This window comes from Melospiza georgiana, chromosome 3 (assembly GCF_028018845.1).
Source record: "Melospiza georgiana isolate bMelGeo1 chromosome 3, bMelGeo1.pri, whole genome shotgun sequence".
In the NCBI taxonomy this organism is placed as follows: domain Eukaryota; kingdom Metazoa; phylum Chordata; class Aves; order Passeriformes; family Passerellidae; genus Melospiza; species Melospiza georgiana.
This window is the reverse complement of record NC_080432.1, coordinates 26,173,890-26,187,111: the sequence shown is the minus strand read 5'-3', so window position 1 is coordinate 26,187,111 and position 13,222 is coordinate 26,173,890. Positions and strand designations below refer to the sequence as shown.

At 40.0% G+C, this 13,222-nt stretch overlaps 1 protein-coding gene across 2 annotated transcripts in view; it reads right to left on the bottom strand.

The window, feature by feature from the left end:
- The window catches only part of EHBP1 (EH domain binding protein 1), a 206,929-nt gene that overhangs the window by 108,385 nt on the left and 85,322 nt on the right, over positions 1 to 13,222 (bottom strand). For both annotated transcript variants that reach the window (XM_058020046.1, XM_058020047.1), the window contains exons 8-10: positions 12,923 to 13,027; positions 12,096 to 12,218; positions 3,845 to 4,097 (exon numbers count right to left, since the gene is read on the bottom strand). In XM_058020046.1, coding sequence (XP_057876029.1) covers positions 3,845 to 4,097; positions 12,096 to 12,218; positions 12,923 to 13,027 — 481 coding nt within the window. The remainder of the gene's footprint in view (positions 1 to 3,844; positions 4,098 to 12,095; positions 12,219 to 12,922; positions 13,028 to 13,222) is intronic.

The window sequence follows — 13,222 nt, the reverse complement described above, 5'->3', positions numbered from 1 at the left end:
GGATCTGATATATGCAGTGGAGTTTGGTCCAACAGCTTCCACGTGGCTCTAATAGAAATTAGGCATCTGAAAAGTCTGGTTGAAAAGAGCCTTAGCTAGAAAATATTAAAGCACGTTTTTTCTGAAGTCAAGCCCATATTTACTGGTTCTGTGAAGTTATTTAATGGTTTCACACAAAATAATTTGTCCAAAGAGACACTAGGCTGTCCTCCACAAAATTTAAAGAATTCAGACCTGACAAGATACCTGTCATTAAACTCACTGCCAATGTGGTGGCTTGTGGCTTCTTGTGCAACAGGCAACTTCAGCAGATGGCAACTCGATAGCCTTGCCAATTACACAGCGTAATTCTAAGCCATACAATGATTAACGAGATAAGAAGCCACAGAGCCAAATGATATTGGAAAGCAAGTTTTATTCTGACCAATTTAAAAATTATTTTGATCAGTCTTACCAGTTAGCTGAAAAGAAATTTAAAAATAAACATTTTACTGAGCAGGAAACCCAAAGCTGTCAGCATGGCAGGTTAAAAGGTCAGGCAATTTTGCCAATCACAAGAACTAAGGTTGAAAGCATTATACATTAAGCAGTTGTGAGCTGTGCTATTTTAAAATAATTAACTTCACTAGGTGTGCCATCCTTCACTAACAGGTAGATATTAATGTATAAAATTCAGAAAGACAAAAGCAGAATTTTACATTATTGGTGAAATGTCCAAACTAACAAAATGTGTTCCTTATCTTCAGCTAGGTATGAGAATTTAGCCAGAGGAAGTATGTTTTGAGAGCACAGTTTTGCAGCAGTAAATGCACTGTCTCACCTAAGTCCCTCTGTGCCGTGCAATGCCTCATGATGCTTATGCTCATGACTGTGCTTTGTGTGTGCTATGAAGCATTAGCTCTCTTCACAAACATTAGTCAAATACATTTCAAAGAAGCGAATCACCCCAGGTAAATCCTTCACAGAGGTGCACTGAGGCCAAGTACCTTTTACATGATTACAGTGAGAGTCTGTAACAAAACTGGAGTCAGAGTTCAGCTCTTGGGGCACTTGGTGTAAGCTCCGAGTCCAGAATCAGAACTAGGGATCTGCCAGGGCACAGTGCCAGGGACAAGGCTCCTGATGCTAACTGCTGTGTCCATGCTCTCAGCACACAGCACTGCACTCCACACAAAAGGTAAGGGGAAAAGGCCAAGCAGTACATTAAGGGAACTCCAATTAATAATTAAGACATGGGGGTAAAGATACATTGTATTTCCGGATAATCAATAAATCAGGGGCCTTCCATTTCTTCCGTTTCATGCTTTCCACCTACAGGTTCAAAAGGACACCTGGAGACAGCCCTTGACCAGTGGTAGTCGAAAATGAAAGAGAATTTTAAAAACTCAAAAAACAAGATGTTATGAGAGAGGTTGAAAATAACATGCAAAGTTTTCTATTCTCATGATATGACTCAGTTGTTCAGCTTTGTCTTGAATACACTGCTGAGGCCAAGTCAACACATCTTAAAATAGACACATAGCAGAAGAAATAACAAGGTCCAGAGACGGGCGGTGGAAATGATTAGAGAGATGAAGAGACTTCTGTATGAAGAGAGATCGAAAAAGTTAGCACTCAGACAAGTGACAAGGAAAGGTGAACATGCTAGAGACAGACAAGACAACAAATGTTTATGACAGGTAAATCCAATATTACTAATTGCTGTTTTGATAAGCCAGCAGAAGAGACAGTATGGGATTGGAAAGGGAATTTATTTACAATCAACAGAAGAATCACATTGCATTAGAGATCTTGTTTTCTTGTGGAACTCTCTGCCACAAACTGACACGGAAACCTAGACTTCAGTAGGCTTGGAAGATTACCCACTTATGCAGATAATAAACCCATCAGTATTCAGAGTAGGTAAAAACAATACACACCTAGACATAAACCCTCATGACTGAGGGCACCCAAAACCCACCAACTGGCACTGCCTGCAAAAATTTTGCCTTTGGTGCTCACCAGACCATGCCTTAGCAAAAGGCTAAATTTTTCTACTTAAAAATTTGAAAATTAAGGACATGAGATGAGGCAAAACAGTGTTTGTAGAGATGATCTAATATTACATGTCCTGTGTTTCTAGACTGGATTTTTATAATTCACTCATTCCTCCAGGGTGCTCCTTGCCACACCTCTACTCAATGCACTCAACAAATGATCCCCAGGTCTTTTTGTATGATGTATTGCTCCTGTAACTTCAGAGGAATATGTGGGGAAGAAGACTACCTTGGGGGTCAGGACATAAAAAACTTTCATAGAAGATGTAAAAAGTTGATTTTAAAGTGTTTACTGACTCTTTATCCTTCCATCTTCCCATGGGACACTGCTTTATCACGAAAATACAGACCAGCTTTATGTTCAAGTAGAATCCACCTATGGATTTATCTTTATCTTTGGGGAAAAAAACAATGAAGCAAATGGAATTAAAACAAGAAGGAGGCTGTTGTTAACCAAGGGCTAAAGTCCAGTACATAGCAAAAGGAAGGGTTACAATCCTGCCACAAGCCCCTTTGGCATAGATGTGCTTAGGGTGGAAATGGAAGTAGAAACAGAAAACAGAAAATTCTTTACTTGCTCATCCATGTGGCTTTTTCTCTTTCTGCTCCTTCCAATCTTTGCTGTCCTCTACACCTGTACCTTGGTGGGTGTAAAATGCACACATTTTTATTCCCTACAGATTGTGGTGACCAGGGAATGACCAGGAATGCCTGGTGTGGTTGTCAGTGTGATCACTCTGTGCTCTGAAGGCACAGGTGTTTGTTCAGGCACTGTCCTGACAAATGGAGCTGGCAGAGGCATCATTCCCAACACCCTTTATTTCTTTTTTTTCTTTTATTTTTCACAGACCAAACATCAATATTAAATCCATAGCTACAGAGCTATAAAAGGAAAAAAAAACTGCATAGCCCTTCATATGTTTCTATTAGAGTGCCTGGGAATCCTTCCATTTCCTAGACCACAGCTATCTACAGAGAAACAGGATGATGATGATACCGTATCTCTGTTAATACTGAAGCAATGTAAATGTCATGCCATGATAAATCTCATTAAATAATGCAAAATTAAATGTTAATTAGAATTGTTGTCTGTAAAATTGCTCAGATGTAATCACCATAAACTGTCTCATGAGTGGTGTGGTTGGTGACTAATGACCACAAACAAGGATTAAGGATGCACCTTCCAACCTCCCACGGAATTGCAAAAAGTTCTCTCTTCCTGATAGTTTCTATACTGTAATACAAGGCAGTCAGTGTGAGTTTATAAAAGTTTTATGTGAGGTCATGCTGAAAGAAACAACCTAAGTAAGTGCATATGGTGTTACTGTTCCCATATATATTCAGTTTATGAGAATCTCAAAATTGTACTGTGCACTATGCAAAATCCTCTTCCTTTTTACATACTGTATCAAGATAAAACAAACTCCCTGTTATCATTGGCAAAAATTATTATTTTTTTGTAGTAAAAATAATGGCAAAAAGGAGAAGAAGGCCCAAGGTCTTGCTCCTTTGATTTCTGGTTCATTTGCAATTGTCAGGGCATGAAGTGTCAGAAAGGTCCCAGACTTGTTCCCTATCAAGTTGTTTGCTATCAATAAGGCAAAGGAAAGTTCCTCACTGATCATGTTCAGATGAATAGCATGACCTGGGGGTATGGTATTTCCTGCTGCTGAGCTGCCCAAGGATGAGTCTGTCCTAAGGAGGTGATTAAGGATCACCATGGTTCAACCCAATACACCTCAAGATTAAGCCAGGGATCCCACTACTAATGCCTGCAAAGCTGCTGAAAGATGGAGAATCATACTTACTCATCCAGCTCTTCCTCCTCAGCTTTAGAGGTATCTGCATAGAGGTATTTGCTCATATCCACTGGCCTGATGTTTTTCCTTTTTGCAGGTTGTGGAGGAGAATCTCTTACAATTCCAGGTGCTTCAGGTGGGTGATCTGGCTCATCAAATGGGTTTAAGTACTCTGGGGCATCTTCATCCTTGAAGGGATTGTAACTGTCACCATAGAAACTTTCATCTGGCTTTGAAGATGAAGCTCTTTCAGGGTGGAGTTCTACCAAATAACAACAACAAAAAAGAAAATTAAACAGATTTAACAAATTAAAAAATTGAAACCATTTTATCAGATCTTTATATTTTAAAGGCACATGAAAAGGTCTGCTTCTTAACTCTCAATACATAAAGTTATAGCCTAAGGTGAATTTTCATGCTTGTTTATTCCAAAATAGGACTTTCAAAAGGTCTTTTAATTTAGACTATATTGATTGAATAGGCTTCATTTTCTCACTTACAACTGCTCCTGCAACATCAGTTATTTGTCATATAAATGGCATCACAACAGATATAAAAACATTTTCACAAACTATTTGCCAATTTGTGTCCTAACAAAATGTTCCTAATTATTTATTTGAGGTTTGAATAAATACAAAAGACATTCTGTATTTCATAATAATACTGGATTTTAAAATGGTGATAGTAAGTAGGTGGCCTTTTAATTTCTTAAAATTACTGAACTAAAAATCAGCTATTAAGTATGACCAGTAATTACATATCAAAACACATGTGCCTCTGTTAACAATACATAATCTCACTGTAAAAACGGATTTAAATTAACCCTAAAGAGACAGATAATCAAATCACTCATCTTTTATTTGGATTGTACAACAAAAAGTTGTACGAGCTGGAGCTGCATGCTGTTCTCTGTGTAATGTCCTTTCTGCAGTGTTTGTTATTCTACACTGAATGGCTTCTGCATACTGAATAATGCCAATTCCCATACAGCAATACAACTTGTAACAAAGACAAACAGGTAATGTTAATTTTACTGTTCTTGCAGCATCAAATAATCAGCAGCTCTGTTCAATATCAGATGTGATATACTTTCAAAATCCACACAAATAGGAACTTCAATGCAGCATCATTAAAACCTAACTTTCAATAACCATATCCATGTTATTCTTAACAACAAGTGTGTGCTTTTCAGAGGTATGGTTACAAAACTGGACTAAACATACTTCTAAGGTTAACAGAGCAACTCTAAAAGTTATTTGTGACAAGAGTCTAAAAAATAAAAAGATGGACTTCTAAGTGGATTTTTCACTGAAGAAATACTTGGGAAGATGAAGTCTCTAGTCACACAATGAACAAAGGGAAGCACTGTGCTTAGGTGAGCTTGGATGGATGAGGTACCAAAACTGCTAATCCTGGCAAATTGCTAGAAAATGTGAGAGTTCCTACCCTGCCAGCAAACATCCAGCTCACCCTGAACCCAGCCATTAGCACAGCCCAAGGTGATGGAAAGCCCTACCCCATGCAGTGTGACCAGCTCTAACTTACAGTGGGAACCAGAGCCATTCCTAGCTGGATAGGAATATGATCCCTGACTTCACCTCTCTGTGCACTGGACTAGTCACTGGATCAGGGCAAAGGCTCAGAGCAGGAAAGGCTTTAGCTCTTCTCAGCTCTACAGAGATCCACCTGCAGCCTGTGGAGGAGACCCAAGCTGGAACATGACCATACAGACAAACAACTGCAGGAAAAAGTCAGGGTGTGTGTTTGCAGTATGTCAGCTGTAGTGCACGTGTTCACTCCTACAAGAGTAAATGCTTATCCCTTAAGAGAAGGGATAAACTATTGGGAACTTATGCTGGGAGAAAGCGCAGTTACTGCACAGCAGTTTGTGTGTTAACCCTAGGTTATGGGTGATGTGATCATAAGCCCACATCCTTTGAAGAAAGCTGTTTCAGAGAAAGCCATAGTGAAATAACATTGAAGGTCTATAGCTTAACTGAAAAGGGAAAAGAAAGCATTCAAGGCAGAAATTCTTAAATGCACTAATATGATCAAATCAAGCAAGAATCCCTCAGAGTACTGTAGATGAAATAGAGCACAGCCCAATATCTAAAATGTATCTGTTCATTTATTTTAAGCTAAACTAGAAAAGTGGTTCCATATAGACATAGGTCATTCTAGTCTCCAGTGCAGGCGGCCAAGGCCAGCAAAAGCTTCACTCTGCTTGCCCTGAAATGTCCTCAGTGTGGGTATTTGCAGCTGAGCTGACTCCTTGACACTCAAAGCTTACACGTCCAAACTGTTTTTAAAGTCAGGGGAGTCAAATCCCACCCTAACTGTATATACTGTACACACCATGCCTTGAAGCTCATGGTAGTCAGAATACTACTTAAGTATTACCCACAAATTTGGTGATTTGATGAACTAGAGCAAGCAGAAGTGCTCTGGAGATGCGTCCTCAGAAGACAGTTCCATACACAAAGCAAAAATAACTAATGAAATGCAGAAAAAAAGGACTAATACCTTGTTCAAATAGTGTGGCTTATTGACAAAGCTTTAACCAAACTTTTTACAATTTTAAACTTTGCTCAAATATTAGAATATTTTATCAAGAGAGTGGACAACCACAAATAGCTGCTTCAGCAACTCCATATGATGGATCATTGCACCTGCACATTAATCTGTTGATAAATACACATTATCATATCTGAGGGAAACCTTCTGATAACACACAAGAAGGAAAGTCAGTAATACATCATGAAGTTAAAAACATTCAGGGAAACAATCTCTTAAAACTATGTTGTAAGCTTTTATTTTTAATTTGCTTTTAAGTGTCTCCTGGAAACAATGAGTTAAATGCTTGTTTAAATCTGATACATTTTAAGGGGCAATGCAAATGGTTTTTGCAATTCTTTCTATTTCAACACTGGATCTAGTGCTGTAACCCTAACTATGACAAAAGTCTTTCTCTTTTTCATAGGCTCAACAGGAACTACATGTTTGGCCTTACACACACAGTGTTACGTATAAGTGCTCAGACACCTCTGGCTTGCTGTTAACTAAAATATTTCAAAAAATCCTACACACATGCTGAAATTGCAAAAAGCTTCTAAAAATATCATTCTCATGACACTTTTAGAGGCAGAATTTTGTAGAGGCTCAGCTAAAACCCACTTAACTTGGCTACTCATTCTCTCTACTCTTGCCATTCAGGATTCCATTTTCCTCCCGCTTCTGCTTCCTTCAATGTTCCCACAGGGACAAAGGGTTCCCACAAAGGTCCCCATCTGAACCCAATCAGGTTCTCTCCCATGAGGTCTCTGAAATGCTTTAGAACAACTTTTGTATCAAATGTTGGTCATCACAAGCTTCTCAGGAACAAATTAAGTTGTTGTGATGATGACTCAACAGCACTGCTCCTAAAGTCACACCCACTGTCACCTGTCACTTTTCTGTAACAGACTCAGTTTCTCAAAGAGCTAATGATGCTGAGAAGTGCACTTTGGCAGACTAAAGATACAACAGCTTAGAAGGAGTCTATTTCCCTCTTGAAGCTGCTTTTACATTCAGAAGGCAGCACAGATTCCCTTGCTTTCCTCACATCATTCATCACAGCTCCACAAGGACTCCAGCCTCTACATTGATATAAATTAAAAAAAAAAAGTAAAAGATGCTTGCAGTTTGGCACATTAAGGGTCAAACACAAAATAATTTTGCATGATTAAGTAATAAAGCCACAGGGGTAGGAGTGACAACAAGAGAGGTAGAAGTATTACTCCAGCAGAAGCACCAGCTGCTCTTGTGCCAGATTCTGGAAACATTACTTGCCCTGACTCCACTGAGAAAGACTGTTTGTGATAATAATCACTCTGGCACTACCTATCTGCACAATCAGCCAGAGCATCTCCAGAAATCACCCTGCCCTTCAACCCACTTGCCTTTTGTAACACAAACACATTGTGACACATCCCTTAAAACCAAACAAAACCTCCACCAAAACATGGCACGTAGCACTTTCCCCTTGGCAGAGGATGAAAGCAGCAGCCACATGTGAAAGGTGCTGGGTTACGCCATGGGCTGCAGGCACACGGGCACCAGGGGATGGGAGCACCCAACAAACAGCACCAAGCAAAGCTGCAACTGCCCACTGCTTCTAGAAAGAGTAAAGACTGGCATCCCCATTCACCACTGGTGACTTGCTGATCCTTTTATTCATACACTCACAACACACTGCTTTTCCTGAAGAAATAGAAGGGACAGAGGCACCGTTTTCCTCTCAATTGGTTCCTGTGCTGCTCTGCGTGTAGGAGTACCCTGGAATGATTTGGGGTTTGCTGCTGCATTGTAACACTGTTCATTTTCAGAGTAAAACATGCTGCAGGGAGGTCAGAAGTCCACGCACAAGGTGATGAAATACACCGCTGAAGTAAATGGTGGTCTAAATGACAGGGGGTACCAGCAGAGAGTTACCCTCATGTTTCATGTGTGTTGTATAGGTCATACACAACTTAAAATTTTGTATTCCCTACCAAATTAAAAAAAAAAAATCTGGAGTGATGAAAGAATGTTGTGGTTTTCTACTTTCATTTGTTGTACATGTTGACTTCCCCAAGTACGTATTTTGCACAGAAATTAACTGATTTTATAATTCTGTTGCACTGTGACTAAAAATCCAAAAGGCTGTCCTCATACGATCATACAAGGGTAATCTAGTATAAAGCTGTAGAGATACAGTGTTCAAAAACATAATTTTTGATTTTCCCAGATTTCTAATGTCTAGCTGACTTAGGAGACACAGAGGGAATAAGCCTCAATTTGACATGTCAACCAAGAAACACATTTTTTTGAGGTGACTTGTTGATATGCACATTCACTCTGCTGTATGTGTAAAATCACTGACACTGAGGACTTTTTAAATCCCAGTAGCATCCAGAGCCAGCTTGCTGATGACCCTCTGCCATGCACCACACCTACAGCGTGCACTCACGCCTTTAGTTTCTCTCCACCCCACATTCCCAGGGTTAAGTGATTATGGGATTAGGAAGATAGAGGGAAAGTAGCTGGTTTGTGAACAGGCACAAGAAATATCTGTCTAGGAAACAAGTATCTACTGGCAAGTAATCCTCCTTTCTCTATGAGTGACTGTCAACACATACATATTCATACTCTAGGTAACTCTGAGCACACACGTTACAGGCTTGATAGGAATATCCTTGGAATATCCCTGCCAAATAGCAAATCATGCCTCCTCACATCTGATGGCAAAGTACTCAGAAAGGAGGCTCCAGCTGGCTGCTCTGCACGTCTTGGGGAAATTAAGTAACAAATTCTAGAGAAGAATCGGAACTTTCGCAAAGTCTAAGTTCCAGATTATGCCTTGTCCAGATAAAAAGATAAAGAGACTAACATGTAAGTGAACAGAAAAATACTTCATCCCTGCACACATAAAAAGTTAATCTCTTGATTTAAGCAGATCACAAGACAAGTGAAACAGGTAATGTGACTCTTTAAGCCTGTAGGAGAAAGCCTGCCTTAAACTCCTGAACCTCTGTCATTCTCTCGAGCTTCTGGGGTGGCCACCAAAAAGATAACATTCACTTCAGGATGCAAAAGCAAAAAAGCAGGCACAGTCTCAAAGAGCTTCCTAGAAGTAGATGGCAGTATTAAAAGTTTCACTGAAGTCTCAGAATAGAAGAATCATGAGCGAATAATGGGACACAAACAGGGCAGCCTTCAGTAGCTGGGCAAAAGGATATGAACAGCTACAATATTGCGTAGCCTTAAAATGCATTTCAAAACAAAGGGAAATCTCCCCAAAATGGTAATGTCTATGTAGAGACACTGATCCAATTAGCCATAAAAATACACAGCAGATTCTGCTGTTGCTGGAGACCAAAACCATCTTCTCTAATTCGTCTCAGCACCATTTTTTCTCCCCCTCAACTTTCTGTGGAGGAAGAGGACTGGAGGAAAGGCACATGTCAAGAAGGCCAAGCAAGGTAATGGGAACACAACCAGTTCCCATTATAGGGACAAGACAGTGGAAGAACCAGTGATTCTCAGAGGTGTCCAAGGTAAAAAGAACAATCCCTCAGAAGCCAATCATCATAACATAAAAGCTTTAAAAATGCCACACCAGATGTCTAACTCTTTGTCTGATAGCCTGGGAATCACTCTTTCAGCTGATCTTCCAGATCTTTCTGCCTGGTTTAGTGCTCCAGGAAGACACTGTCACATGAACCTTACAGAAGATCCACTCCTCCCAAATAAAAAACACCTTATGACATAGTAGGAAGAATCTAGTGACACCCTGTTTATCCCAAACACTGTCCTGTTATGGTATGTTGACTGCTGCATGACAGTGACTGTGTGTGGGAGTAACACTTGGTATTCACACACCCAACAACTCAGCATTGCTGCCCACAGCTGGAGATGGGACTCAAAAGTGATTACAGAGAATGTCCTAAGCACACAGAACAGACCTAGAGATATGGAAAAGTGTCCACACCTCTGACTGAAGATGACTGTGGAGGCAGACGTCACCAAAAGAACCACAATCAACTGAAAAAAACCATGTCCCTGATAGGCTGAGAGTGTTTTAGGAACATAAGCAAGTTGATGTCTTGGATGCAGGCTGCTCACAGTGAGCTTGCCACGAGTTATCAAGCTACACCAGTACTAAGAAACACCACCAGCTGTTTCTCTCTGTCCCCAAGATGAGAGAAAGTCACTGTATTTTGAGGCCAGAACACCCACTGCTTTCTTCCAGAGTGAGTTCTCTCTGGAAAGGAAAGTTGGGTTTGGAAAAAGCAGTTTAGGTAGGATAGGACTTGTACAGCTTTCTCCATGGAGAAGGGAGCTCTTCTTTCTAAAGCAGAGAAGGAGGAAAGGAATATAGACCATGGCTCTTAGAGCAAGTTATTTATGGACTACCAGAGAAGTTTATATTCCCACTTACTCTGCTTCCTTCAATGATCCTAAGGGATCACTGTCAAGGAACAGACAGGAAATAAAGCCAAAGATTAAGACACCAGAACTTAATCCATATATATTGGCATCTACAAAGCTGAAATAACTCACTTCTGCAGCTCTAGAAAAACCTGTCAACTTTATAGGAAGGAGAAGGTGCCCAGGATAGTGGCTTTATGACTTCAGTTGCCAAATACAGAAAATAGTGCAACGTCCCTGTTTCAGAAATACAAGCTGTGAGTGACACCACAGCCAAAGTGACAGGACTTGATCTCCACCCACATCATTCCCTGCGGACTCTGAAGGCAGAAAAACTGCTGTGAGTAAACATTCAGCTTGTCCAAAGAAAGTGAGTGACCACAGGGGAAACTGCAGCTTGGAAATCCATTCTCTTTGACCTGACCTTAGAAATCCCCCAGCTGCACCCTGGGCTGCTCCTGCTCAGTGTGGTTCTTCTCCATTGCCATTACAGAGTGACTTGGTATTTTCTGTAGGAAGAGAAGTCTTGGAGCTTTGAAGAGGAAAGGCTGAGTACAGCTTCAAACTTGGGAATCAACTATGAATTGGCCTTTTGAGCTAGAAGTGATACACCCAGCAGATGGGAGCCTGCATATCTGGGCATGGAGTTGAGGACAGAAGAGATGTTTGCTGTCCTGGTGCTCCCTTCTGTCCTTATGGCCAAAATCTTATCAGATTAAAAATTTACAGGGGTTGTACATCTCACCCAAATGGAACAAGAATGGGCATGTCAGTCTGGAAAGGGGATTAACACCTAGCATGTGGTGCAAGGCACAGTGCCAGAAGGCTTAACTGAGGAAGCTATAAAAGCAAAAAAAAAAAAAAAAAAGGAAGAATAAAAGAGAGAAAATTAAATTGTAATAATGAAGATTAGTGCTAACCAAGAATAGCTGAGATGCAGTGAAGATTGCAGTGAAGGAAATTATGATATAAACCATCACCCACGTGGAGCAGGGCTGTCTGACAGAATGTGTTGCTCATTCATACCACATAAGGTGAGTACTAGTAACACACCTGAGAGGTCTAAAAGTCTCTGCTTCAGCTGCTAGCCCCCAGTGACAAATATGAATGTGCCTCAATACAAAGGATGTGACTCCAAGAATAAAACAATTTTCTAGCAGCAACTGGATCATTGCTATTGCTACCTCAGTGCTATATTAAATAATTGTATTTAATCAATTAAAATTTTTCATTTATCGCCCTACAGAAATAAAAATCATGTTTCACAAAGCATTTGAAAGTATCAATGAATTATGTAAAACAAGTTAATTACCTTCTACATCAGGGTCTCCAAAGGGATTTAATTCTGCTGTGTCAGGATCTCCAAAAGGGTTCGTGCTGGAGTTGGCCGGGTCTTGCTCCCCTTCATCCAGAAAATTAAGCTTATTGATAAGCTCTATGAACAAATTGGAATATTGTTTTAAAATAGATACAAACTGTTCATCCAACATATCTGGAGCTCAAAAAGCTCCGTGTCAACAGTCCCTCGAAACACGGCACCAGGGTATGGCACGAACTGCACAACTAAGTTAACACAGTCCAGTAAGTACATCAACAAAGGGAAAAAAAAAAGTGAAATGAATGAAACTTCTATTTGCTGATCAGAACATTATGTAACAGAAATGACTTCTAAAAAAGCCTTCTCTTTCCTTCGTTAAATAAATGTTATGGAACATCTAACGAGCTAAATACAGTGATTTTGATTGTTCACGTACACACTAACTATCGGCAGGAAATTTTAGTTTTTGGATGCAACGTGCACATAAAAGCAGAGAGAGGACATTTTGTCACTTTAGAAAGGTCAAGTATTACTGATTATACAACTACTGTTTTAAGCTTAGGGTCTGGTGGTTCCTCTTTCTTTTTATTTTGTAATTTTTTTTCTTTCTTGTTCATTATCAGATGACAACGGAGCTGTAGCGGAGACAGGCTCTTTCTCTATCATGTTGTTACCTGTTGGATGCACTACAAATTACTGAGAGTCATGCTGGGTGGAAGCACAGAGATAAAACTGACAGCTGAATACAGGCAGGAGTCAAAAGGTAATGGGTCACAGTAAATACAATCAGAAACAGAAAGAAAGGATGAAAGCTCATAGACCTTCAGAGGAACTGGCTGATTTAGCTGAAGGCATATTTGCTCGCTTTATGCAGTCATCTTGATCTTCATCTAAGCTGCTCAGAGCATTCAACTGGTTTACAATTTCTGTAAATAGAAGCCAGTCAAGACAAACGTAAGGCAAGGGCATTTAATGAAACAGAAGTGGAACGAAGACTGTTACCAGAAAGAGAGAGAGCAAGGGAGAGAGGGTAAAAGAATATATTTAGAACGAGTCCTTACAATTATATAACAACAGCAAAGTACCTGTGTAGGTGCTTCAAGGATAATTTAACATGAAAC